Raw genomic sequence first — 27,931 nt, 5'->3', positions numbered from 1 at the left:
TGATATCGTTTTCAACTGTGTATCACTCTTCTTAATTACTATGGACATTCACACATACATCTCCTTCCCTGGGAAAGCGTACCCTGACTCACTTTTCACATAAAGGGTATAAACCTATAAAGGTATCTTTTGTCCACCACTGTATCCAACCAAACAATCTGATGAACTCTTTTCAGTAAAGAAGCATATGCATACCTCACTTACAAAAAAGGAGGCGGCTTCAAACATATAACGGTTTCTTTTCAGGAATATTCTTCTACTTCCTTCAATCAGGGTGCTTTTTTCTCTCTCGTGTAGGTATCACCATTGGGAAAAAAACATATATGTATATGTGTAGTACTGTTTCTTTTTAACTACACCATATTTTCTCTCATTATTGTATACATTCGTACATAGGGGGATAATAATCACTCTCCAGAGGGGGTGTACCTTGACTCACTCTTTATATAGAGGGGAAGCTCTATCTCAGGTTTAGCATCCTTTTGCGGGTTTAAAGCCGTCAAAGGGAACATCAGGAACAAAGACAGTTCCAAACTTTTGGCGAAAACAAAAATGAATATGATTTTCAACTGTCGTACTTTGGCTCCAGGGGGGCTAAATAATGATTTTGAACTTAAATGGTTCTTATAGTGCACGTTTTTGGGGTTCGGAATTTTGTGTGAAGTTTGTTTTGCTCATCCTGATTCTCTAGTCTTTTTAGGTCCATAATTGTATCTGGATAATTCAAGAATGAAGAAAAAATGGCCGGAAACATTTCATTAAGAATGTGTTATGTTATGTCATGACAGGGTGAGGAATCACCATGGTAACCTTGGAAAATCACGGCACTAGTAGTTATATGCACTATAGGGAAACATGATTCACATTTTTTTAGGATTAGACCACTATTAATTATATTTTTTTAGGATTAGATCACCATTAATAATATTTTTACTTATGGGCAACTTTTGACCTTTTTAATAATGGCTGCCCTTACGTTAATAATTTTCCACGATGTTATCACATTCTTTCCTACCTGTTGTCATTAAATAGGATATAGGAATAATATATACTAAAGTGTCACTCGTTTGTTACATAAGGTTAGATAAAAGAAAAAATATTTTCTTTAAACATTTTCTTTAAGTAGTACTAGTGACTTCCTGTTTAGGTACCGGAAGTCGAGATTTTGTGTGTTTCACCGTGCGGGCCAATGACGAGTGCCCGCTTCCTTAGCTGAGGCCGCGTTGCCATAACAACGACGCATAACGAGCGCCACAACCAGCGGGGATGGTTTCCCTGTCTTGATGACAGGAAACTCGTATGCGGTTCACCATGCGTTCCAGTGAGGCACTTCCTGTAGATGAGCCGCGTTGTCATGACAACGGCGCGGCCCATCTTTCTTTGCTTTAATAAACTACTCTCTATGTAGGATTGGGGGTAAAAGATTTACTAATGAGCTACATTAGGGAAAGTTAATTACCCACTTCACTCCTGGGAGTCGTCAGCTGTATACATCCGGATCACAAGTAGTAGAAATTCACTGGTGTTTGTGAGCCACGGTTGCCATGGAGACCTCCTATATAAATGTTTGAAACAACTCATTGTTCATGTTATATATTTTACAACTCTGTTTAATACATTAGAAAGGCCATACGTGGTTGAAGTTTTGTATTTTGTTTAATAGTTCTGTAAATTAAAAAACTATCACCTAATGATGATGTCAGCAATTGATAGTTGCTGATTGGAGGGTCCACACATAAATATCAGGTCATTCCACTCTCTCAGTATGTCTTGATAAAGGCCTATTACAGGCCGAAACATGTTGACCAGCTGAGAGTGTGGATCTATTCGAATATACTACATAGGTATGAACTAAGTACTCTTTCAAGGAATTTTTTTCTGTGTATACGGATTTTACTGTATGTTTTTTTGGGATTCATTTTATGTTTTTGAGTCTTGCTGCTATAATCCTTTTCAGACTCTGTTTTTAAAGAATTGTTTCTGTCAGCTGTATATATTTCCCCAATTGTGTGGGGCATTTTTTTAATAATAAAAATCGTGTTTTTTGCATGTGGATCCATTGTGATTGGAAAATATTTTTTCTGAGCAACCCGCCATCACGGTGGAGACATCACGGCCCTCATTCCGAGTTGTTCGCTCGCAAGCTGCTTTTAGCAGCATTGCACACGCTAAGCCGCCGCCTACTGGGAGTGAATCTTAGCTTAGCAGAATTGCAAACGAAAGATTCTCAAAATTGCGAATAGAAATTTCTTAGCAGTTTCTGAGTAGCTCGACACTTACTCTGCCACTGCGATCAGTTCAGTCAGTTTCGTTCCTGGTTTGACGTCACAAACACACCCAGCGTTCGCCCAGACACTCCCCCGTTTCTCCAGCCACTCCCGCGTTTTTCCCAGAAACGGCAGCGTTTTTTCACACACACCCATAAAACGGTCAGTTTCCGCCCAGAAACACCCACTTCCTGTCAATCACACTCCGATCACCAGAACGAAGAAAAAACCTCGTAATGCCGTGAGTAAAATACCAAACTTCTTAGCAAATTTACTTGACGCAGCCGCAGTGCGAACATTGCGCATGCGCAGTTAGCGGAAAATCGCACCGATGCGAAGAAAAATAACGAGCGAACAACTCGGAATGAGGGCCCACATACGGAGACAGGAACTCTCTCTTTTTTTTATCTTGGTCAGTCTCCTAAAGAAACCCAGATGAGCTTGCACATAACTACCTCTTCTGTGAGTAGGGTACGCCTGATATTTATCCACCAAATATAAAAAGAAACCTCTATGTGCTTTCATCAGCATTGTCTTGTGTGAGTGAGGTACGCTTATCTTTCTTTGGGCAAAGTGGGCTCACTACTAGATGGATATTGTTTAAACACAGTGGTGGATCAAAAAGATACCTTTACGGGTGCTTCCCCTCTATATAAAGAGTGAGTCAAGGTACACCCCCTCTGGAGAGTGATTATTATCCCCCTATGTACGAATGTATACAATAATGAGAGAAAATATGGTGTAGTTAAAAAGAAACAGTACTACACATATACATATATGTTTTTTTTCCCAATGGTGATACCTACACGAGAGAAAAAAAAAGCACCCTGATTGAAGGAAGTAGAAGAATATTCCTGAAAAGAAACCGTTATATGTTTGAACCCGCCTCCTTTTTTGTAAGTGAGGTATGCATATGCTTCTTTACTGAAAAGAGTTCATCAGATTGTTTGGTTGGAGTGGTGGACAAAAGATACCTTTATAGGTTAATACCCTTTATGTGAAAAGTGAGTCAGGGTACGCTTTCCCAGGGAAGGAGATGTATGTGTGAATGTCCATAGTAATTAAGAAGAGTGATACACAGTTGAAAACGATATCACACATATATATACATATTTTTCTTTCACGGTGACACTCACACGAGAGGAAAAGACACTCTGGGTAGAAGGAAGAAGGCACCATCAGCGAAAGAAACCTTGATACGTTTGAGGCAGCCTCCTTTTATTGTGAGTGAGGTATGCCCATCTTTCTTGGTTAAAAGGGTTCACCACGAGAGTGAGTTTGTCCAACACAGTGGTGGATAAAAGATACCTTTATGAGTCTAACCTTTTCTTTGGAAAAGTGAGTTGGGGTACGCCTCTTCGGTGAAACAATCACCTTCTTCACTGTGTGAAAGTGTTTAGCAACAAGAGAAACTTATGTACTGTTAAAAACTTTATTACACATTTATACAATCCTTTCTTTTCATGGTAACATCTACATGAGTGGAAGGAAGGCCTTGCTAAAGAAAAGCAGAACTCCATCGACTCAGTAGAAAGGAATGCATTTGAGGAACGTATTGTGAAGTATAAATCATGCTAATATTATAGCGCCTGTAATTGTTTGAGTCCCACATATTCTTTGTGTCAAATCTGTATAAATTTTGAATTTTTGGTGAGATTCAATTGTGGTGAATTACAGTACGGGCAGCTTCCAGGGCGTTCACAAATTCACATTTTTCAGTACCAATATATGAGCCCAAGGGTACATGTGGGCATTATACACAGGTGCAATAGGGGGGCGGGAATCACTGCCTCACCAGTCATAGACTTTTTACTCCAATTACTCCAGAGTTTTGACTATAAAATAAATAGAATAACACAAAGAAGATATTTATAATATATTCTTTGTATTTTTCATATACTTTATATAGTCAACACTCTGGCATATACTGGAGTATGACAGGAAAAGCTCTGCCTCACCTCACTGCACGTCACTGGTTAACACATATGATCTGGGATAAGTTCCCGGACCTATGTGTTAATGGGTGCCGCATACCCGAAAACAGACAATTTATTGCGTATTTCTTTTCAGGTCTGCACTGCGGGGCTAATTGGATAGCCCACTGTAAATTACTTTAGCTAATTTAATTCCATCCCCCTTAAAGTCACAATTTATTTTAAATGCTAAACCAACCTGCCAGGGCTGATCATGACTTACAGGGGTTGGTATCCACCCAGGCAGACCAGTGTATCTGGTCAGAGTGGACTAACATCTCAATTTGCTTATTGTGAAACTGGAGGAGGTATGTTGCTATTGCAGCAGGCAATTTATTAAAATCATTAATATATTTATTTGTCCATTGGATAATTATCCAACATTTTGAATCTGTGTATTATAAATGTTACCAGTTGAATTTTAGAAGTTAATACCACAGGCACATATACTAAACAAATGCACTCAGCGCCTGTACACTATACAAACATAAGACATTTCTCCCTTTTGTTAAGTAATACAAATTATATATATATATATATATATATATATATATATATATATATAATTTGTATTATTTAACAAAAGAGAGAAATTTCTCATTACAAAAAAGTGTAAAACAAATCAAAATATGTTTTGTATTTTAGGATCCTCACAGTATCCCCCTTTTGCTTTGATGACAGCTTTGCACACTCTTGGAATTCTCTCAATCAGCTTCGTGAGGTAGTCTCCTGGAATGGTTTTGAATTAACAGGTGTGCCTTGTCAAGAGTCAATCTGTGGAATTACTTGCCTTCTTAATGTGTTTGAGACCATCAGTTGTGTTGTACAGAGTTAGGGTTAGAGTACACAGTGGACACCCCTATTTGACTACTGTTGTAGTATGGCACGAACCACTCAACTCAGCAAAGAGAAACAGCAGTCCATCATTACTTTAAGACATGACGGTCAGTCGATACGGAAAATTTCAAGAACTTTGAATGTATCCGCAAGTGCAGTTGCAAAAACCATCAAAGCTATGATGACACTGGCTCTCATGAAGACCGCCCCAGGAAAGGAAGACCAAGAGTAACCTCTGCTGCAGAGGATAAGTTCATTAGATTTACCAGTCTCAGAAACCGCTACTTAACAGCACCTGAGATTAGAGCCCACATAAATTCTTCACAGAGTTCAAGTAGCAGACAAATCTCAACATCAACTGTTCAGAAGAGACTGCGTGAATCAGGCCTTCATGGTTGAATTGCTGTGAAGAAGCTACTACTGAGGATGAACAACAAGAAGAAGAGAATAGTTGGGGCTAAGAAACACAAGGAAATTGACATTAGACCAGTGGAAATCTGTACTTTGGTCTGATGAGTCCAAATTTGAGATTTTTGGTTCCAACTGCCGTGTCTTTGTGAGACGCAGAGAAGGTGAGCGGATGGTTTCTGCATGTGTGGTTCCCACTGTGAAGCAGGGATGAGGAGGTGTGATGGTGTGGGGGTGCTTTGCTGGTGACACTGATTGTGATTTATTCAAAATTCATGGCATACTTAACCAGCATGGCTAACACAGCATTCTGCAGCGCCATGCTATCCCATCTGGTTACTGGGACCATCATTTGTTTTTAAACAAGACAATGACCCCAAACACACCTCCGGGCTATGTAAGGGCTACTTGACTGACCAAGAAGGAAAGTAATGGAGTGCTGCGTCAGATGACCTGGCCTCCACAATCACCCGACCTAAACCCAATTGAGATGGTTTGGGATGAGTTGGACCGCAGAGTGAAGGAAAAGCAGCCAACAAGTGCTCAGAACCTCTGAGAACTCCTTCAAGACTGTTGGGAAAACCATTCCAGGAGACTACCTCATGAAGCTGATGAGAGAATGCCAAGAGTGTGCAAAGCTGTCATCAAAGCAAAAGGGGGCTATTTTGAGAAATCTAAAATATAAAACATTTGATTTATTTAACACTTTTTTGTTTACAACATAATTCCATATGTGTTCTTTCATAGTGTTGATGTCTTCAGTATTAATCTACAATGTAGAAAATAATTAAAATAAATAAAAACCATTGAATGAGAAGGTGTGTCCAAACTTTTGACTGGTACACACATTATATATATATATTAGAATGCTATTCTAGCTTAGTGTGTTATGACAAATTAGCAGAAAATATTAAGGTTATTCCAAAAGTAATTAAACAGTGTTAGCATCTCAGCTATGTGTGAGTCATTTTATCTGACATGTACCTTTAAATACTAGATTTTATTATTTTCTTACTTTCCATCTCACTATCACTGGACAAGAAATTGTTATGTATTCATTTATTTTGTCCTAAGGTCTGTGTTGTATACTGCAGAGATATATGCTCCCCCCCATATGATTAAGAATATAACATTATTGAACAGAAAGTTCTAATACTTTAATTAAAAGAAAAGTAAATACTGCTGTTAAGCAATAATGATTTAGAAATGTCCAGTACATCAATTTGATATTTACGTTAATCCCCAATGTTGTATGATCTGCACATGAGCCGCACAGCACATGTGCAGATCAGATCCTGCAATGTCGCACAGGGACCCAAAAGCCACGGCATAACTGACATGCTACTGGCATGTGGGGATGGAGATGGGGAGTATTACTTGGATGCAGCTTCGCTTAAATATTGTATTTTATTTTGCCATCTCATGAATAATACTTACTATTGAGGTCATCCCTGTCTCTTGTTCCATCCACTACGCCATCTGGCAGAATACGCAAGAAGTAGCCTCCATTACTGCAGTACAGGAGCTTTGGCTTCTTGTAATTTCCTATTGGAAGGTTGAATGTCTCCATCATAGCGCTGAAAGTTGTGATATCACCCTCTGCCATCTTTCCTACTTCCCCAGCAGTGCTGAACTCTTAACACTGGAAAATATGGAACATGACATAATAAATGTTATAACAGTACAGTTTATTGCTTATTATTTTGTTCAAAAGGGAGATTTTTTTTAGATGTGAATGTTCTACCACTTCAGAAGCATTTCCCACCTGTCTAATGCTGGCAAAACGCTTGGATGTCATTTTGAAGCTGGTAAAAGCCCTTTCTCTATCCTTTTCACCTGAGAAAGGGCTTTTCTCACCTATTTAGCACTGTTTTCTGGCATCCACAAAGATCTTTATGGGGATATTTCTTCCAGGAGCGGATTGGCCAAAGGACTCACCGGGATTCCTGGTAGGCCGACATGTCTGCGGGGCCTGTTTTGTATGTTGTCATGTGGCCCAACCCCCCACCGACCATGGCAGGGAGCCCACCGTACTCAGTACACTGCATTGTCCCCATTCATTCTGTTATTCCATCTCTGCAGTACAGCAATTCTGCCATCCAGTGATGCTGCCATGGCTACATGGTATGTTATACAAAAATATTACAGGGCAACTTTTATTTCCCAATCCGCTCCCTGGTTTTAGACACAACTAGAGCAAAAGACAGAAGGAAGTCCACAATTACGTACAGTCAGGCTCTGTGAGGAGTGACCCTTCCTCCTCGACAGTCCTCATCCCCTCATCAGACCGCACCCCTGTTAGGGCTTCTTCCATAAATTTCCCAGGCTGGTTTTCCATCCCAATCCATCCCTGTCAGCTGCCCCCTGTGCCCAGCAATGGGGAGATGCAAAACCGGGTCATACAAAGGTGCTCATGCGCATTTCACAGTGACCTTCACTGGCAGCATTAGTAGGTGACGTAGAACAGCTACCTTACAGGAGCCCTGGATTAGTGAAATGCGCTGCTACTAAAATCTGTATTCATAAGCCATGGTACATAGTTCTAGTTAGCACATACTCTTTTATATGAGTAAATTAAGGTACTTAGCCGTCCTGAATGAACCTTGCATTAACATTAGTGCTGTGAATTCTGGACACCCCACCATTTTCTTTTCCTGGGACACCCAGTGTCTCAGACTCTGGGTACATTTCTCAATGTGCTTACTGTATTGCTTGGCTGATCCTCCTGTACACATGGTTTTTTATATAAATATGATTTTTCACTTACTGGGATATTCCATTTGGCCCGAAGAGACATCGGGAGTAAAAAAACCTTAATGTTTCTTCGGGTGCTGCGGTCGGGCGATTTGATTAGCTTGGCCGATAAAACTTACTATTACACCCGTAAACATACAGGTTCAGTGAAACCTGTGTGTTTTCGGGTGAAATGGTGATAAGCGGCACGCGCCGGCTTATCTGGGCTAATTAGATAGCCCCCGGCGGCGACACTTATCACCCGACTTGCTGTCAGGGTAATTGAATATGGACCTAAGGTTCTTTATGAATGTTATTTTTAGGTTTATATGTAATATCTTTAAAATAAAGTTAGTTTATCATTTAATCTTTTATTGATATAATATTTCTATCCTACTTATTTGGAAATCATATTTATATTTTAATACGATGATTATGTATCTGTATATTGGCTCTTATAATGTTTTCACAAATTACTGAGCTGCTCCAAAGTGATTGTTTCAGTGACCTGTCAGCGCTGTTAATATATATTTAGTTGTGAATAACTGATTATACAATGTAACATAATGATTAGAAATCTGTCTTCTAATTTATTTTGACAGTTTTATAGAGATGGTCTCCTATTGGTAGTCATACTTGCCTACTCTTTGTGACTACACAGTAACTGGCTATCACTTTACAATCAGCCATTTTTTTTTTACCAAACTTTTTTTTGTTTGAGGGAGATTTATCAAAGCTTGGAGAGATATAACGTAGCAACCGACAAAAGGGACAGAAAATAATTGGTACTTTATCTCTCTCTAGGCTTTGATAAATATCCCCAAAATACTTCTCAGTTTGGGCTCCCTTATTGCCTAAATGAATCATGTGGGTGAGGCCAACAAGAATACGGCATGTGCGCATACATTTTTCATTACTGGGACAAATTGCTGACACTTTGTGGTCTGTTAGAGAATTGGTGAACAGCATTTTTTTCAGCAGATTGGAAAGGTGTGATTAGCATCTGTAACATTGGCTCCTGTAATTGATTTAGGCATCCGTTTACCAAAGGGTGCAGCAGAAGGAACCACTTAACTTCATAACTCCTTTTGCCACTGATGACAGACAAGCACCTGATTTATGAAAGTAAGGACCAATTTGCTACTGATCATTTCTTGTTATACCCAAAAGGCATTTCTTATACATATAATTTAGACTTTGCAGAGGAACTGAGAAGGTTCAGGAGAGTAAAAGGATCTCAAACTGAATAATGTTTTTAATTATTCAACCCAACACGGCACATACTGCAATGTTTATCTATGCATACTGTAGACTCCCTATAGGGCCAGTGTATTTGTAGTATCCACAAGTAAAGTAGATTTCCACCCATACCACATCCAGACATAGCAGTCCAACTGATTTTCCTCTCCATGTACAGATAGTGTCCTATTTTTAAAATACTAATTCTGTTATCACAATCTCCATGGTCATTACTGTGCAAAGATTGACTGATTTGAAAGCACTTCTACAGTATGTATTTGCATTATACATGGTAGATAAAAATGCCCTCAGTCACTTTACTATTTCAGGCTCTGCTTATCCACTTTACGTACAGTAATTAAAATACCACATCTTTTAGTGCTCCATTTTAACAATTCTATCAATTAAAGAAATCCTAAAACGAATTAGAATTTATCTTATGGGAGCAGGACTGGATTAAGGGAGGGGGTACAAAGGAGGTAGTCACAGGACCCCCACACTTTAGGGTCCCCCACACACTGTACTGAAGCAAAGTAGAGTGTTGCCCCTCCGGCAGGCGGCTGCAGAGGAATCCCCCCCCCCCCCCCCCGTCTACAGCAGTCAGTCTTGCGGAACTGTGCAGTGAAATCTCGTGAGACACTGATGCTGAGCCGGCCTGGTGTGGTGCAGCACACTGTCAGGCAGTTGTGTGTGTGTTTTAACAGTACATGGGGGAGTTGCGCTCAGGGTTTGCCATAACTTTTACTAGTGGAGGCCCCTATAACTTCGTTGCCCCTGGGCCCCCACGGCCCCACCAAAACAATGCATGCTTCTACTCCAGCACAGAAAGGGTAAATGCGGTATTCGGTCTATAGATCTACACTAAAAAGGTCTACAGTCAATAGGTTGACCACTAATGGTAGACATGCATTAGGTTGACAGGGTCAAAAGGTCGACAGGGTTAAAAGGTCGGCATGTAAAAGTTAGACAGTACAAACGGTCATTAGGGTTAAAAGGTCGACATAGTCAAAACGTCAACATGACAATGGTCGACACACATATGGTTGACACAAGTTAGGTATTTTCCCAACATTTTGATACTTTCCCATACACGTGGACTGTGATTGGGAATAGTAACCTGTGCCAAGTGCAGTGGTAGCGGAGTGACATGGTTCACTAATGGGTCTTGTTTGTGTCAGAAAAGTGACAAAACAACCAAAAAATAAAAATCTGTCTACCATTTATTGTGTCGACCATTTCCATGTTGACCTTTTGACCCTGTTGATCATTTTACCCTGTTGATCTTTTCTACTGCCTACCTATTCTATGTCAACCTTTTGACCCTGTCGATCTTTTGGCCCTGGCGACCTAATGCATGTTTACCATTAGTGGTCAACCTATTGACTGTAGACCTTATTAGGGTAGATCTAATAATCCACACCCGGTAAATGCAGAGGTGGGTCAATTTCCCCAGTTTCTGTATCCAAAATGGTGGCTTTAAATGAGCAAGAGGCAGTAATCAGCATATTATATACAGAATGGAAGCTACTCAGATTCATCGTATTGGCCTATCACAGGTGTGTGTAAAGGAGGGGTTAATCTAGACAAGCAAAAACAAAATACATTTTCTCCCAGCACTCTGCAGTAGACCAGCAAGAGACATACATCCTACATGATAATAATAATGCAGAGATCTCAGTTGCATACATTTACAAACATATAAGCCCAGTGTCAGACTGGATCATTAAGGGCCTACAAGGAAAATGCAGCAGCAGGAGCCTGCTGAAGGGGTGTGGCCAACCATTGGGTAAGTGTGGTCATCAACGGGAGAGGCGTGATAATCCAACAAACGACAAAGCAAAATATTATGCAGTCACAGATTACCAGACACAGAACTGTGCCCAGTTTAGTCTAATTTTTGTTTGTCCTGCTTTAGTCTAATAATAGTAGCCAGTGGCAGCATTAGTAGAATAATAGTATGTGCCACCTTTAGTTTAATAAATATAATTGCTGCCCCTTTAGTCTAATAATAATAATAACAACAACAACAACAACCTGTGCCTACTTTAGCCTAATGATAATATGTACCCTCTATGCCACTCACACACACATATTGGGATGGCCATCAGTGGGTTAACCATCGATGGTACCATTGGTGGTTAGTCTCTACAGTATTTATGGTTTCACCCTCTGATGGTAATCCCTGCTCCTCTAATTACGGAGCTGTGGGCCTATCAAAGCCTGGAGAACCAATGGATTTCTGCTGTTGATGGCAAAACATCTACCATTGGTGGTTTGTAACCATCACTGATCAATGGCCAACCCTACACTGACACACACTCTGCCTCACATACACTGAACCTGATTCAGAGGTAGATGCTGCATCCACTCTAGAGTCTGTTGCCTGAGTCGCTGGTGCGCTAATATGCATATGTTAATTTTTGCCTAGCCCATGTGCACTAGTGTGCGTCAGAGAGTGCAAGCCCAGAGATACCCACTATCAGCGCAATAGCAAATAATTACTCAACTATGTGAAAATTGAAATTGCATGTGAACTGCGTGCGTCTCTGAGTCCGGTCCAAAGTACCATACTGACTAACCTTTCCCTGTGCACTGCCTGCAGCCTCCTCTCCAGTGACCAGTAGCCTCCTGTGTTTGCTCCATCTTCTTCCTTTCCCAGCAAGGTTATGGGTCAAGTCGAAAGGTTGACACCAAATGGTCGACATGGTCAAAAGGTCGACATGGAAATGATCAACACATGAAAAGGTCGACATGAGTTTTTTTATGTTTTTGGGTGTAAATTTTTCCCTTCCAGCATGTGGAACCCCAATTAATGCACCACGTCCCCTTGCATTGGTTCACTTCATTTGCCATGCTTTGGAAAAGGTTACTAATTCCAAAATGACGGAACAACATAACAGAAGCTAAGATGGTGTAATGGTTAACATCACATCTCTGAAGTCATGGGTATTCTGGTTTCCTTCCATAATCCAAAATTATACTGGTAGTTTAATTGGCTCCAAAACAAAAATTAACCCCAGCATGTATGTGTGTGTACATGTGGTAGGGAATATAGATTGTAAGCTCCACTGGGGCAGGGACTGATGTGAATGGCCAAATATTCTCTGTAAAGCGCTGCGGAATATTTGTGCTCAATATAAATAACTGGTAATAGCCGTTACCTGGGAATTGATGTTAAACACCTCACATAATAAAGGCATAAGTGGTGTGCCTTAATAAGCACCTCCTATCCTTCTAAAGTACTGTACAATGATAATGAGAGCTGGCTAATCACAAGTGTTGGTGCCTTGTAGATTGATTACTATGAGAAACATATGCAGTACAGCATGTGAGAGGCTCACCGCCATCCCTTGTTATACATTAGTTGTTTTTAAGTTATTTACATGGACACCAACCATAATTTAACAAGCAACGGTTATGTGGGAAAGCATGGTCTATAATGAGTGGCTTCAATGCCAAAAAGACCCACATAAGAACTTTCTTATACACAATTCATTCATGGATTGCATTTGCGTTATTATTGTACCGTAAACACAAGTGCAGTGTTGTACTTTCTATGGGCCTAATTCAGACCTGATCACTGCTGTGCGTTTTCTGAACTGTGCATGCGTCAGCGCAGCAGTGCGAGGGCGCATGCCAGAGATGCTATGAGCATCTCAGCCCAGCGATCGCCTCTGCCTGATTGAAAGGCAGAGGCGTTCACTGGGCAGGAGGGGGCGGGGCGGCGGCATTGGGCCGCCATTTTGGGGGCACGGTCCGGCCAACAAAGGCATGCACGGACCGTGGGGGGGGGGGGGGGGCGGGCCGCGGCGGCTGCGTGACGTCACACGCAGCCGCTGCGACTCGGAGAGCGACGGGTAGCTCCCTGCCAGTGCGCAGAAGCTGCGCTGGCAGGGAACTACTCTTCAGGTACAAAAGCATTGCCGCCGTGGAGAGAGGGAGGGCCAGACATGCGGGGCGGCTAGCCCTGTGCTGGGTGTCCCTCCGCATGTCAGGTCTGAATTAGGTCCTATATATGAACCAAAAATAATGCCCAGTGGAAAATAAGAATTAGCCGAATTGTGAATAAGTTGTAGTGCACTTCATCTATGAATATTACTGGCTGCAACTATAGTAATCATTTTCAAATCTCATTGGAAGGGATGCAAATGGGATAACTGAAATCTCTTCTCACCACTGGTTTGCAATTATAGGCAGCTTGCATGTCGTGTGTGGTAATTACTGATTCCCCACAGAACCCATATGTCCTCTCTCTAGAGAAGCAGTTTCAGAAGTGTGCTAAAACAGCTTTATCCCATAGGAAGTGAAGAGAATAACATTTACAAAAATGGGCCATGTCAGATCACTTATGCGCCCTACACACTGGGCGATAACACTGCAAGATATGAACGATCTCGTTCATTAATGAACGAGATACCGTTCATATCTGTCAGTGTGGAGGTACCAGTGATGAGCGATGCGCGGCCCCGCGCTCGTTCATCGTTGGTGCCCCGTCGCCTGTGCATGCAGGCCAATATGGGCGATCTCGTCCATATTTGCCTGCATTGCTATGGAGCCGAGTGACAGGGGGAGTGAAGAAACTTCACTCCCCCCGTCACTGCCCCCCCCCCCCTCGCCACCGGGTCGCCCGTCTGCCGTATCGGCGGTCGGGCAGCTAGGCGGTATATCGCCGTGTCTGTAGGGCCCATAAGAATGGCATTAATGATGGCTGATTTAAGAGATTATTACAGATTGATCCCATTGCTGATGGTGTAGTATACAGACATGTATACACCTGGCCTTAAATTACATAAAATGGCCCTGTTTGGCCTGCCACGGACTTTGTTACTAAACCACGCCATACTTCCTGCCACACAGTTTGAAGCAAATATTATTCTCATTACTAATGCAACAAAAGTACACTGGGCACTGGCATTGCAAGCAGCTGCGGTGTGCGACTCGGTAACTTTGCTCAGTAAAAAGCTAAAAGATTGAGGACTGATACCATACATCCTGCCAGCACAAAGCTGTGTTGTCTTTAATCTGCGACTTTATACCAATTCTATTGCGACAATAATACTAATCCTATGTGCCCGGGGCATTATAAGTAACTTTGGATGCAGCTACAATGCGAATAAGACACAAGTGTGAATGTCCAGGAAATGCTACCTTTGGTATAGCAGCGTCTGTGCTGTACCATGTGCCTCGCACCGTATGGTGCAAAATGGATAGCTGTATGGGGGCACATCTGTATGTAAAATGTAGTGATGTGCACCGGAAATTTTTCGGGTTTTGTGTTTTGGTTTTGGATTCGGTTCCGTGGCCGTGTTTTGGATTCGGACGCGTTTTGGCAAAACCTCCCTGAAAATTTTTTGTCGGATTCGGGTGTGTTTTGGATTCGGGTGTTTTTTTTACAAAAAAACCTCAAAAACAGCTCCAATCATAGAATTTGGGGGTCATTTTGATCCCATAGTATTATTAACCCCAATAACCATAATTTCCACTAATTTCCAGTCTATCCTGAACACCTCACACCTCACAATATTATTTTTAGTCCTAAAATTTGCACCGAGGTCGCTGGATGGCTAAGCTAAGCGACCCAAGTGGCCGACACAAACACCTGGCCCATCTAGGAGTGGCACTGCAGTGTCAGACAGGATGGCACTTAAAAAAATAGTCCCCAAACAGCACATGATGCAAAGAAAAAAAGAGGTGCACCAAGGTCGCTGGATGGCTAAGCTAAGCGACCCAAGTGGCCGACACAAACACCTGGCCCATCTAGGAGTGGCACTGCAGTGTCAGACAGGATGGCACTTAAAAAAATAGTCCCCAAACAGCACATGATGCAAAGAAAAAAAGAGGTGCACCAAGGTCGCTGGATGGCTAAGCTAAGCTAAGCGACCCAAATGGCTGACACAAACACCTGGCCCATCTAGGAGTGACACTGCAGTGTCAGACAGGATGGCACTTAAGAAAATAGTCCCCAAACAGCACATGATGCAAAGAAAAAAAGAGGCGCACCAAGGTCGCTGGATGGCTAAGCTAAGCGACCCAAGTGGCCGACACAAACACCTGGCCCATCTAGGAGTGGCACTGCAGTGTCAGACTGGATGGCACTTAAAAAATTGGCCCCAAACATCACATGATGCAAAGATAAATTAACGAAAAAAGAGGTGCAAGATGGAATTGTCCTTGGGCCCTCCCACCCACCCTTATGTTGTATAAACAGGACATGCACACTTTAACAAACCCATCATTTCAGCGACAGGGTCTGCCACATGACTGTGGCTGAAATGACTGGTTGGTTTGGGCCCCCACCAAAAAAGAAGCAATCAATCTCTCCTTGCACAAACTGGCTCTACAGAGGCAAGATGTCCACCTCCTCCTCATCCTCCGATTCCTCACCCCTTTCACTGTGTACATCCCCCTCTTCACAGATTATTAATTCGTCCTCACTGGAATCCACCATCTCAGGTCCCTGTGTACTTTCTGGAGGCAATTGCTGGTGAATGTCTCCACGGAGGAATTGATTATAATTAATTTTGATGAACATCATCTACTCCACATTTTCTGGAAGTAACCTCGTACGCCGATTGCTGACAAGGTGAGCGGCTGCACTAAACACTCTTTCGGAGTACACACTGGAGGGGGGGGGCAACTTAGGTAAAATAAAGCCAGTTTGTGCAAGGGCCTCCAAATTAGTGATGAGCAGGTTCGGTTCCTCGGAAACCGAACCCCCCCGAACTTCACCCATTTTATACGGGTCCGAGGCATACTCGGATTCTCCCGTATGGCTCGGTTAACCCGAGCGCGCCTGAACGTCATCATCCCGCTGTCGGATTCTCGCGAGATTCGGATTCTATATAAGCAGCCGCGCGTCGCCGCCATTTTCACTCGTGCATTGTGATAGAGTCAAATAACTACCTTTTAACATTAGCTATATATTAATACCGTGTAGCCGTAATGGCTGCTAAACCATGTGCACATGCTACGCACTCCGTACGCTATTTGCGTATGAAGACCTCGCACGTGGTACGCAAATAAAGTACACACGCTGTGCTGGGTGTACGGAATACCCACAGTGAGCATACACACAGATAGTAACCTTTATAAACTTTAAACACCGATTATGCTTACTCTGTAACCCTTGTATGCAACACACTATGATTGAGTTTGTATTGTAAAACCTTACTACTGAAATACTGCAGCGATATAACGCTGCTTAACCTTGTTAATGTGAATGCTGTTAGAGCGATTTAGAATTCAGAAACCCTTTGTACCAGCTAGAGAGACACAGACACCCTGCTGAGGTTCTAACACCTTATGTGAACGTTCTATTTGCAAAAGAATAATACAATACAAGTCATACACTACCAATATAACATAGACTACCTAACCAGATAACTACACTTAAAATACAATAACAGTACAATAACACTTAAGAGAAAGGAGAGAGAGAGAGGAGAGGAGAGAGAGATATGGCTCACAATAACAATAAAGACAATATGATTGCGGAGAACTTACGCACAAGGGAAACAATCGCATGCGCCTCTGGATATCCAGCTCCCGATTATCAGTGATGAGAACCGTTGAAGAGAATAGTAGAATGGGAGCTGGATCAGATCGGCTTGTCTTTTTATACCCTACACACAATACAGTACAATGGTCCCTATATTCTTATTGTTCATTGGACACAGGAATTCGTCTCCGCATTATAACAAAAGGTCATAGGTTGATTCATACAGGTGGGCTGTGACTATTTCAAACTGCTCAGGTGGGTGGGAAACTAGGTTTCCCCGCCGCATGGATAATAAAGTGCAAATAATAGTAAAAGTCCATAAACTTCTTATGTCCATAACTATTCGCACGAGCGATTAATCCGCTTCAAACCAACACCGGAATATTGCTAATTAAATACTCTTCCGATGGGTACTAAACACCACTGTATAACCCCTGTCTGACCCTTCGTATCAAACAAAGAGGGTTCTCTTTGTCTATGAACATGCTACCTTAACTAAACTTTCAGATTCTATCAAAGGGACCATAATCTACAAAATACATTATACAGTTAAAATATGTTATGAACGAGTCGCCAGCTAGACGCACATAAACTTTACCATAAATGCGCACACCGTGTGCCTGCGGGTGCCCGCAACGGCGAGTATGCGCACGCACGGCGGGGCTCATGAACGTGCAACAGGCACTCGCATGAGGTGCAAATATGGCAGTGTGTAGCGTGATATTTTTCTGACTTTGACAGTCCACCCTTTGGCAGTCACCAATAACTGCCACTTCCTAAAACATTTCAAAAAGAGAAAAATATATGTCATGTGTAAATACATTTCCATGGTTGGGTAGGGGAGGAGAGAAGAAGGTGTGAGAAGGGTATGACCTAGTGAGATAGCAGAAGCATGTGTGTATGAATCCATGTTTGGGGGGTCATGTATCATTGTGCCGTACGTGTTGTAAATCAAGCTTCGAGGTATTGCGAAGTATACATTTGAATTCCTTCTTATCCCGTGGTACGGGTCTGTGGATGGGCTGTCAAACTTTACCGAGCTCTTTTCGACTTTTAGTTGCAACAAAATGGGGGAGCACATTTTAGTTGATGATACATGAATGGGGGGGAATATGTGAATGCTGATATTTGTGCCTGTATTCCCTGTCGACTATGTGTGTCATTACCTGAAGGTTGTAGAGATGAAGATAAGAAACAATTATGGTAAATACAGTGGTATTCTATGTGAGGTTAATATGCATTTGTTGGTTTAAGTCTTGTCTGAAGTCTTGTTTGAAGTCTCCTTTGGGCTTTTGCTATTAACAGTATGCAAAAAGCCTTGTCAATGTCCATAGACTTACAAAAAAAGTTGGGCTAGCGTAAATTTAAAATTTCTAGGGAAACTGGGGGTCTATGGCATAGTCCATCAATTATCTGTGTACAAGGTTGTCAAAACTTCTTCTTTAATCCATCTGTTGTCTGTATACAGGATCGCCAAATTCCTCTTCCAAGTGGGTCTTTTTACCTTGGAGAAAAACAAAGGAGAAACGGGTGAAAGAAACGGACCGTAGAATCGCATTTTCATCACATCATTGTCTCTATCTTTGGGTCATAAATCAAATCCATTGGAATTACAATTTCCTCACTCCTTAGACTCATTACCCTGGTACTACGTTTGCACTTCGTTAAAGCCTGAACGCATCTAAATATCAAGCCAATCGTTATGACGACACCTAAGATACATAGAAGAAACTTCCCTACATCCATTATGACTCCTTGAGCCCATTCTCCTAAACCAGAGAACCAATTTTGCGGGTTCAACCATGACATCCAACCGGTCAGCTCATTACCCACAGCAGCAAGGGTGAGATTGTGTCTCCTGCGAAATTCCCACTTTAATTGGAGAATGTCGTCCATCTTTTGGTCTATGACCTCGACCGGGTCCTCGGTACTATTCGTAATATAAGTGCAGCATTTCACGCAGTACTGCGTTGCCAGTGTGACACAATATCCACCTGTCACTGCCGTGAGATAATTAAGAACCATCCTATGCTGAACCAGTTCTGTTTTATAAGCTTGGAGCTCCCTTCCAGTATACCTAAAAGTGTCGTCATACATTTCAGCGATATTGTCTAACAAATTTGCAAGCGCAGATATGTATCTATAGTTCAACACTCCTCTAGCGGTGCGAGTGAAGTCTAACGCGAGTAGAACCTGAATCCCGGTGGATTCGTGGATCATGTCAGAGGCCGAATGCTCTGTCCTTTCTGTCAGTTGCCTTTTAACTACGTGCTCGTAATGAGTGTGAGTATAAGGAGCTTGGGCACCACTGTGTATATCTTTCATTTTGGCATGTGATACAGTCATTACCTCAGGCAGTACTTTTCCAATATAACACAATCCTTCAGAGTTTGGGGCAAGCCACTTATACGCCTTCCTCCCGCATATGAAATATGCATCATCGGGGAGAACATATGGGACGGAGTAGGACATTACCATATTACACATCTTCCATGTGAAACCTCCTAACCCTAATTCTCCCATCTGTCTAGTACACGTATCTGTTTGTATGATATGTGCACAGTATCCTGGTGATACCTCTCCAACTCTCATGATCCTATTTCCTAGGGTATACCTATATCGGAAAGATTTTTCCTTACCGGCTATGTGGCGTATAAGCTCTGTATCTGTAGGCATTCTATCTGCTCTATATGAAAAGGTCATGGTTTGGTTACTCCATGACACTTCCCAATTTCCCGGCTTTTCGGGGATTGGAAATGTTAAAACATACTAGGGATCTATCCACATGATATTGGTGGAGCTTCAAACTAGGAGGACTGTAGATATTAAACCTCCTGTCCACCGGTCTCCCACCCTTTAGCTCAAGTACCTCCCCTACCGTTAAAGGGAATGGTACTAATCCTGATTTGCTATGGCCTTGAGGTACTTGAGAGCATACCCAACAATCTGTCTGATTTAACACATTACCCACTAAGGAGTGATAGTCACTCAATGGGTGCCGGTCCATATTAATGTTAAAACTGGACTGACATTTCTTGATGCACCCATCCTCCACTACACTGTTACAGAGTCTACAGATACAGTTCTCTTTTCAGCTAACAATCCTTCACAATGTTTACAAATAACATGGCTGCTAGATCGTTTCCGGTACTCGCCTTTGCTCGGTGATTGTGTTGTTATTGGAAATTTACACCTCCGTCTCAGTCATCAGAAACCCATTCTGGATCCTTTCTCGACCTCACTGGTACTCTCACCGAAACAGACTGCTCAGGTCAACATCAGGGTCAACATGAAAACACGGATCACAGTCTCTTGAGGCGAGTCCATCTTACAGGAGGAGAAAAGGAGAAATTTGTAATGGGGGTACAGGAAAACAGTTTGAGGGGGAGAGAAACTTGTTACGATAATTAGTTCTCTAGTCTTGTTGTTCTTCTTGTTCTGCTGTCATCTCAAAGGTGCTGTCTCTCAGTCTTCTAAACATTCTGGTGATACAATATTTCTTCTAGCTCAGCGCTCTTTCTGTAAGGAGAATAAATCTTGCATTACCATTTGTCCAACTAATGTGTGACATACCATCTGTAACGTTATGAGAACATGAGAAAGAAGAGAGAGAGAGAAAAAAAAACGAGAGAGAGAGAGAACCGTTCATATATATATATATATGCATCACATAAATCAACAATAAACAACAACAGAAAAAAACATTTTTCAAACAATTTTTTTCTTTCCTTCAGGAGAGAGGAAAAAAAAAAAAAAACATTGCCAGATCTTCCGTTCACCATCAGGCTGTCACATCTACATGTCCAATGGTATCCTTGCGCAGTCCCTCCCACCAGCATCTCCATATTCCACCCTTTGTATCTGGCCAGGATACATTGATGCGGGTAGGTCATGCTGGGGTTTGGTAGACTTCTGCAAGGACCAAATAGCTATGTGATATTTGGGTCCTGCCGATGAACGTCAGAGATGGGGAAAAGAACATTTACAGATAAATTACAACGTCTACCCGGCCGTCCTTGTGCCTGCAAGGAACTGACCTCCCATTTCATTAACTGTAACCTCAGGCTTACTATCAGTCCTAATGATCACCTTGATTTGATTACCTTTCCTGATTGCATGTTACAGGTGCGGCCCAAACTCCTTCCTATGTGATCTCTGATTACAATTTGGTGTGTCATAACTTTGCTCATTTTCATGTCTAGGGGGTTTATATGAATTTGGTCTACTTCTTGATCTACAATCTCTTGCAAAATGACCTTCCTTCTGGCAATTATAACACCTTTTCACCTTTGACTTACCCACAGGGATCTGGGGCTTCTTTGTTTCCCTGTGCTTGATGATGTTTTGCTCATGCCCAACAGCGGAGTTCCTTAATGCAGTTACTGGGTTATTTCTCCAGTTAGGTAGAGAGGCTTGTATACTCGTTCTTAATACTTCCTTTAAACCATTTATTAACACCTAAACTGCTACTTTCCTGTAGTGTACATTTGTTTTAATATATTGTGTTCACCCTGACAGGATTAAATTCAATTACATCACCTTGTGTTGGTCTTACAATATGGGGTACATTTGTTTGTGCGTGATATATAACACCGTACGTACCTGTGGACACGACCTCACCTGACCCTCCGTTAGGGGGTTTGATTACTGCCTTTACCGATTTGGTCGCGTCCACCTGGATGTCTGGTAGGCTGGCTGCTGGAAGAGGTGCCGATATCGTGCTGGGCTCACTTTCTTGCTGGTAATCCTGAGGGAAGTTTAACATGGGGTGCGACTTGCACAGGTTAACATTTGTAATTTTGACACTTTCATTTTTATAAACATTATTACATTTGTTACTTTCATTCTTAATACAGTTACTAAGTGCATTTTTATCGTACAACATTGTGCCATTTCTCTGCAACCATAATCCTCTCCATTGCCATGTCTCTCCTCCCAAGATGAGAGTCAGATATGTCAGTTAAACTTCTTTGCCTTTCACTTTCCTGTTGCCACAATTTTAAATAACCATAATGTTTGATCCGTCTCTTTGCAGATTTAATGAGACATATCCTTCTCCTTAGGTTCTGTAACACATCTGGGCTAAAGCTGCCTACTCTTGGGAACTTCTCCCCGTCATGTACAGTCATTCTTTCCCATTCATCACATAAAACCTCTGTGTGAGAACCGTATTTTTCACACATTACATACCTTGCCGACCCGATTGGTCGGTTTACTGAATCAACCCGAACCGAGGTTGATCGCCCCCTACCTGAACAACTGGCCCCCATAACTTGCAGGTGTTGCTTTCACTACCTCTGACCTTCAATCAGGGTCTTCAGCGAACCCTTACAAAAACCAAGATGTTCAGGATAGGCCGACGGTGGCGGTTTACCGAGTACCCCACTCACTCGCCCACGCCGACCAATACGCCCACACACTGCCTTAGCGCTGGCGTACTCGACCCAGGGCCCCTATGAACCTTTGTTTACTGGAACATGCGAGTGTGATCCGCAGAGCATTAACCCTTTCCAGTAACTGTTGGTTGTTGGATAATTCCTGAGTGACCAGCGAACTTCCCTTAAAAAATAAAAAATTACACAAATCACGTTAGAATGTACAAATAGCGTTTATGACCCCTTCCGTACGCAAATGGTACTGGGTCAGATTACTAACTAATGCACACAATTACGTGCGGTACAATCGTTCAGCACATAAGCAACTAATCTTATGTGCGGAGCGACCAGTGGAATCGACATTCAGCAGCTGCGAATTCCTTCAGCCTGAGCTTTATGGCCTATATGGGTTCCGCACCAACCCTTCCTGGTGTTGGGCTACTTGTCTCTATTTATAGCGGACTTCCTTGTCTGCTGTACCTGGACCTCCTGGTCTGTGCTACAGTATGACCTCCTGGTCTGCTATACTCTAATGCTCTTTGTATATTTAACAAGGGATGCCTCCCTAGCCACCGTGCATGTCACTTACACGTATGTAATTCACGAGAACTCGATGATTTCTGTGGTTCAATCCCAAAAAATTGTAGAAACTTATATATACAAACACTCACTCACCACATGTACACTTTACTTTTGTTTCTATTTCTATTTCTGCGCAGAAATTTCTTTCCTTTAGACCAGATGAGTCGCAAATTGGAGAAGGATCTATTAGCTTAAATTTCGGACACTAAAATCGATTTGCGCTATTTATCGCGTTGCCACCTTTTCGCCTGTTTAAAATAACACTATCGTGTGATTTGTTACGTGGGCGTACCCAGACGCTCTGTTGCGTAATATACGCTGCGTGCGTCGGCCTTTGGGTTGCGCACGCGGGTCTCAGCCTTTTGTTAGAGACACGTGTACGCAAGGCAGATATCCACCGTAACACAATTAACACGTTTATCAATGTAGGTAATCCTCGATCATCTACCGAGCACCACACCGGTCTCTCCTTGTATCCTTAGGCAGAGCTGTGTGCGTGCTTTACAATTTACCCCTTAATGTATTACTTTTACTTTTTAACTGTTAATAGCGACAAATCTCTCTTAGCACGTTTATCAATTATAAAATGGCAAACAGGAAAGTGAGATGTGAAGATTACACAAATGAACATGCAATTCTAAATTAATCTAATAACATATATTGATGTAAGCACACGCATATAGATATTACATATATGAGACCCTATTCAGTGCTTCTAATTTGCATATGAATGTGCAATTTCTTTCACTGCTGGGAGAGAGAAAAAAAAACAACAAACCAGTCCCACAGGTCATTTGCATTTCAATGGCCATCCTACAAGTAGCAGCGTTAAAACAGGTTCTTGAAGAGAGACAGTTACCAAAAAAAAAAAAACTACTTGTGTATTTCTTAAATCAAATATTTAATTTATTATTAACTGTTATTAAACTCTATCTGAACTACTTATGATTGACTATGATATGGACTAAACAAATGCATAAAAAAAACTCATTAAATGATGATTTCTTTTTGACAGTGGATGGCTGATTATTTCCTGAGTCAACTGAAAATCAGCCGTTCAAAAAAAAAAATTGACCTTCCCAAAATGGCCGCTGCTCCTCCCCCATCCATGAGGTTTACACAAAATGGGGGACAGACCTTTTGTCACAAAGAAAAATCATCATGCCAGCCCCTTTTAGTTATCACGCTATGCAGAGCGATTAAAAATAATTTTAAACCTATTTAAACAGACAAACCATCCAATCTGCGTGTGCAGTTGGCACCAAATAGAAATAAAAAAACAGATTTACAAAGACAATAGCTTAATGTTCCTACCTTCTTCGGATTCCACCAGCATCCCTACAGACCAAAAGAATCAGACGCAGACTCTCATCTGATCAGCACTCCAAGATACTACCTTTTCCTCCCTTTGCTGATTGATAAAAGTCTGCGCCTTTTTCGTCTGACTGCGGATATGAGATGGACCGGACTTGCTCCCACTTGATAGAGTCAAATAACTACCTTTTAACATTAGCTATATATTAATACCGTGTAGCCGTAATGGCTGCTAAACCATGTGCACATGCTACGCACTCCGTACGCTATTTGCGTATGAAGACCTCGCACGTGGTACGCAAATAAAGTACACACGCTGTGCTGGGTGTACGGAATACCCACAGTGAGCATACACACAGATAGTAACCTTTATAAACTTTAAACACCGATTATGCTTACACTGTAACCCTTGTATGCAACACACTATGATTGAGTTTGTATTGTAAAACCTTACTACTGAAATACTGCAGCGATATAACGCTGCTTAACCTTGTTAATGTGAATGCTGTTAGAGCGATTTAGAATTCAGGAACCCTTTGTACCAGCTAGAGAGACACAGACACCCTGCTGAGGTTCTAACACCTTATGTGAACGTTCTATTTGCAAAAGAATAATACAATACAAGTCATACACTACCAATATAACATAGACTACCTAACCAGATAACTACACTTAAAATACAATAACAGTACAATAACACTTAAGAGAAAGGAGAGAGAGAGAGGAGAGGAGAGAGAGATATGGCTCACAATAACAATAAAGACAATATGATTGCGGAGAACTTACGCACAAGGGAAACAATCGCATGCGCCTCTGGATATCCAGCTCCCGATTATCAGTGATGAGAACCGTTGAAGAGAATAGTAGAATGGGAGCTGGATCAGATCGGCTTGTCTTTTTATACCCTACACACAATACAGTACAATGGTCCCTATATTCTTATTGTTCATTGGACACAGGAATTCGTCTCCGCATTATAACAAAAGGTCATAGGTTGATTCATACAGGTGGGCTGTGACTATTTCAAACTGCTCAGGTGGGTGGGAAACTAGGTTTCCCCGCCGCATGGATAATAAAGTGCAAATAATAGTAAAAGTCCATAAACTTCTTATGTCCATAACTATTCGCACGAGCGATTAATCCGCTTCAAACCAACACCGGAATATTGCTAATTAAATACTCTTCCGATGGGTACTAAACACCACTGTATAACCCCTGTCTGACCCTTCGTATCAAACAAAGAGGGTTCTCTTTGTCTATGAACATGCTACCTTAACTAAACTTTCAGATTCTATCAAAGGGACCATAATCTACAAAATACATTATACAGTTAAAATATGTTATGAACGAGTCGCCAGCTAGACGCACATAAACTTTACCATAAATGCGCACACCGTGTGCCTGCGGGTGCCCGCAACGGCGAGTATGCGCACGCACGGCGGGGCTCATGAACGTGCAACAGGCACTCGCATGAGGTGCAAATATGGCAGTGTGTAGCGTGATATTTTTCTGACTTTGACAATTGGAAATGTTAGGGAGAGGACGTGGCTGGCGTCCTCTCCGTTTATTCATTGTTGATGCAAATATTTGTGCTTGCTTATATCTTAATTGTGGGGACTGGGGAGCAGCTGTGTTATTAATATAGGAGGAGTACAGTGCAGAGTTTTGCTGATCAGTGACCACCAGTTTTATAAGTTCTCTGCCTGAAAAAAACGCTCCTTATCCGTTATCTGTGCTCAGTGTGCTGCATATATCTGTGCTCACACTGCTTAATTGTGGGGACTGGGGAGCAGCAGTATTATATAGGAGGAGTACAGTGGAGAGTTTTGCTGACAGTGACCACCAGTATACGTTGTCTGCCTGAAAAACACTCCATATCTGTGCTCAGTGTGCTGCATATATCTGTGCTCACACTGCTTAATTGTGGGGACTGGGGAGCAGCAGTATTATATAGGAGTAGTGATGTGCACCGGACATTTTTCGGGTTTTGTGTTTTGGTTTTGGATTCGGTTCCGCGGCCGTGTTTTGGATTCGGACGCGTTTTGGCAAAACCTCCCTGAAAATTTTATGTCGGATTCGGGTGTGTTTTGGATTCGGGTTTTTTTTACAAAAAACCCTCAAAAACAGCTTAAATCATAGAATTTGGGGGTCATTTTTATCCCATAGTATTATTAACCTCAATAACCATAATTTCCACTCATTTTCAGTCTATTCTGAACACCTCACACCTCACAATATTATTTTTAGTCCTAAAATTTGCACCGAGGTCGCTGGATGGCTAAGCTAAGCGACCCAAGTGGCCGACACAAACACCTGGCCCATCTAGGAGTGGCACTGCAGTGTCAGGCAGGATGGCACTTCAAAAAAATTGTCCCCAAACAGCACATGATGCAAAGAAAAAAAGAGGCGCACCAAGGTCGCTGTGTGACTAAGCTAAGCGACACAAGTGGCCGACACAAACACCTGGCCCATCTAGGAGTGGCACTGCAGTGTCAGGCAGGATGGCACTTCAAAAAAATTGTCCCCAAACAGCACATGATGCAAAGAAAAAAAGAGGCGCAATGAGGTAGCTGTGTGACTAAGCTAAGCGACACAAGTGGCCGACACAAACACCTGGCTCATCTAGGAGTGGCACTGCAGTGTCAGGCAGGATGGCACTTCAAAGAAATTGTCCCCAAACAGCACATGATGCAAAGAAAAATGAAAGAAAAAAGAGGTGCAAGATGGAATTGTCCTTGGGCCCTCCCACCCACCCTTATGTTGTATAAACAGGACATGCACACTTTAACGAACCCATCATTTCAGCCACAGGGTCTGCCACACGACTGTGACTGAAATGACTGGTTGGTTTGGGCCCCCACCAAAAAAAGAAGCAATCAATCTCTCCTTGCACAAACTGGCTCTACAGAGGCAAGATGTCCACCTCATCATCATCCTCCGATTCCTCACCCCTTTCACTGTGTACATCCCCCTCCTCACAGATTATTAATTCGTCCCCACTGGAATCCACCATCTCAGCTCCCTGTGTACTTTCTGGAGGCAATTGCTGCTGGTGAACATCTCCACGGATGAATTGATTATAATTCATTTTGATGAACATCCTCTCCTCCACATTTTCTGGAAGTAACCTCGTACGCCGATTGCTGACAAGGTGAGCGGCTGCACTAAACACTCTTTCGGAGTACACACTGGAGGAGGGCAACTTAGGTAGAATAAAGCCAGTTTGTGCAAGGGCCTCCAAATTGCCTCTTTTTCCTGCCAGTATACGTACGGACTGTCTGACGTGCCTACTTGGATGCGGTCACTCATATAATTCTCCACCATTCTTTCAATGGTGAGAGAATCATATGCAGTGACAGTAGACGACATGTCAGTAATCGTTGGCAGGTCCTTCAGTCCGGACCAGATGTCAGGACTCGCTCCAGACTGCCCTGCATCACCGCCAGCGGGTGGGCTTGGAATTCTTAGCCTTTTCCTCGCACCCCCAGTTGCGGGAGAATGTGAAGGAGTAGATGTTGACGGGTCACGTTCCGCTTGACTTGACAATTTTCTCACCAGCAGGACTTTGAACCTCTGCAGACTTGTGTCTGCCGGAAAGAGAGATACAATGTAGGTTTTAAATCTAGGATCGAGCACGGTGTCCAAAATGTAGTGCTCTGATTTCAACAGATTGACCACCCGTGAATCCTGGTTAAGCAAATTAAG

At 42.2% G+C, this 27,931-nt stretch overlaps 1 protein-coding gene across 9 annotated transcripts in view; it reads right to left on the bottom strand.

The window, feature by feature from the left end:
* Positions 1 to 27,931, bottom strand: part of FGF1 (fibroblast growth factor 1) — a 401,113-nt gene that overhangs the window by 8,923 nt on the left and 364,259 nt on the right. For all 9 annotated transcript variants that reach the window (XM_063928132.1, XM_063928139.1, XM_063928134.1 and 6 more), the window contains one exon: positions 6,923 to 7,127. In XM_063928132.1, the coding sequence (XP_063784202.1) occupies positions 6,923 to 7,091 (169 nt within the window). In that variant the 5' untranslated portion in view covers positions 7,092 to 7,127. The remainder of the gene's footprint in view (positions 1 to 6,922; positions 7,128 to 27,931) is intronic.

The sequence above is a fragment of the Pseudophryne corroboree genome, chromosome 6 (genome assembly GCF_028390025.1).
Source record: "Pseudophryne corroboree isolate aPseCor3 chromosome 6, aPseCor3.hap2, whole genome shotgun sequence".
Classification (NCBI taxonomy): Eukaryota; Metazoa; Chordata; class Amphibia; order Anura; family Myobatrachidae; genus Pseudophryne; species Pseudophryne corroboree.
The sequence above is the reverse complement of the archived record's forward strand: the minus strand, read 5'-3'. Positions and strand labels throughout refer to the sequence as shown.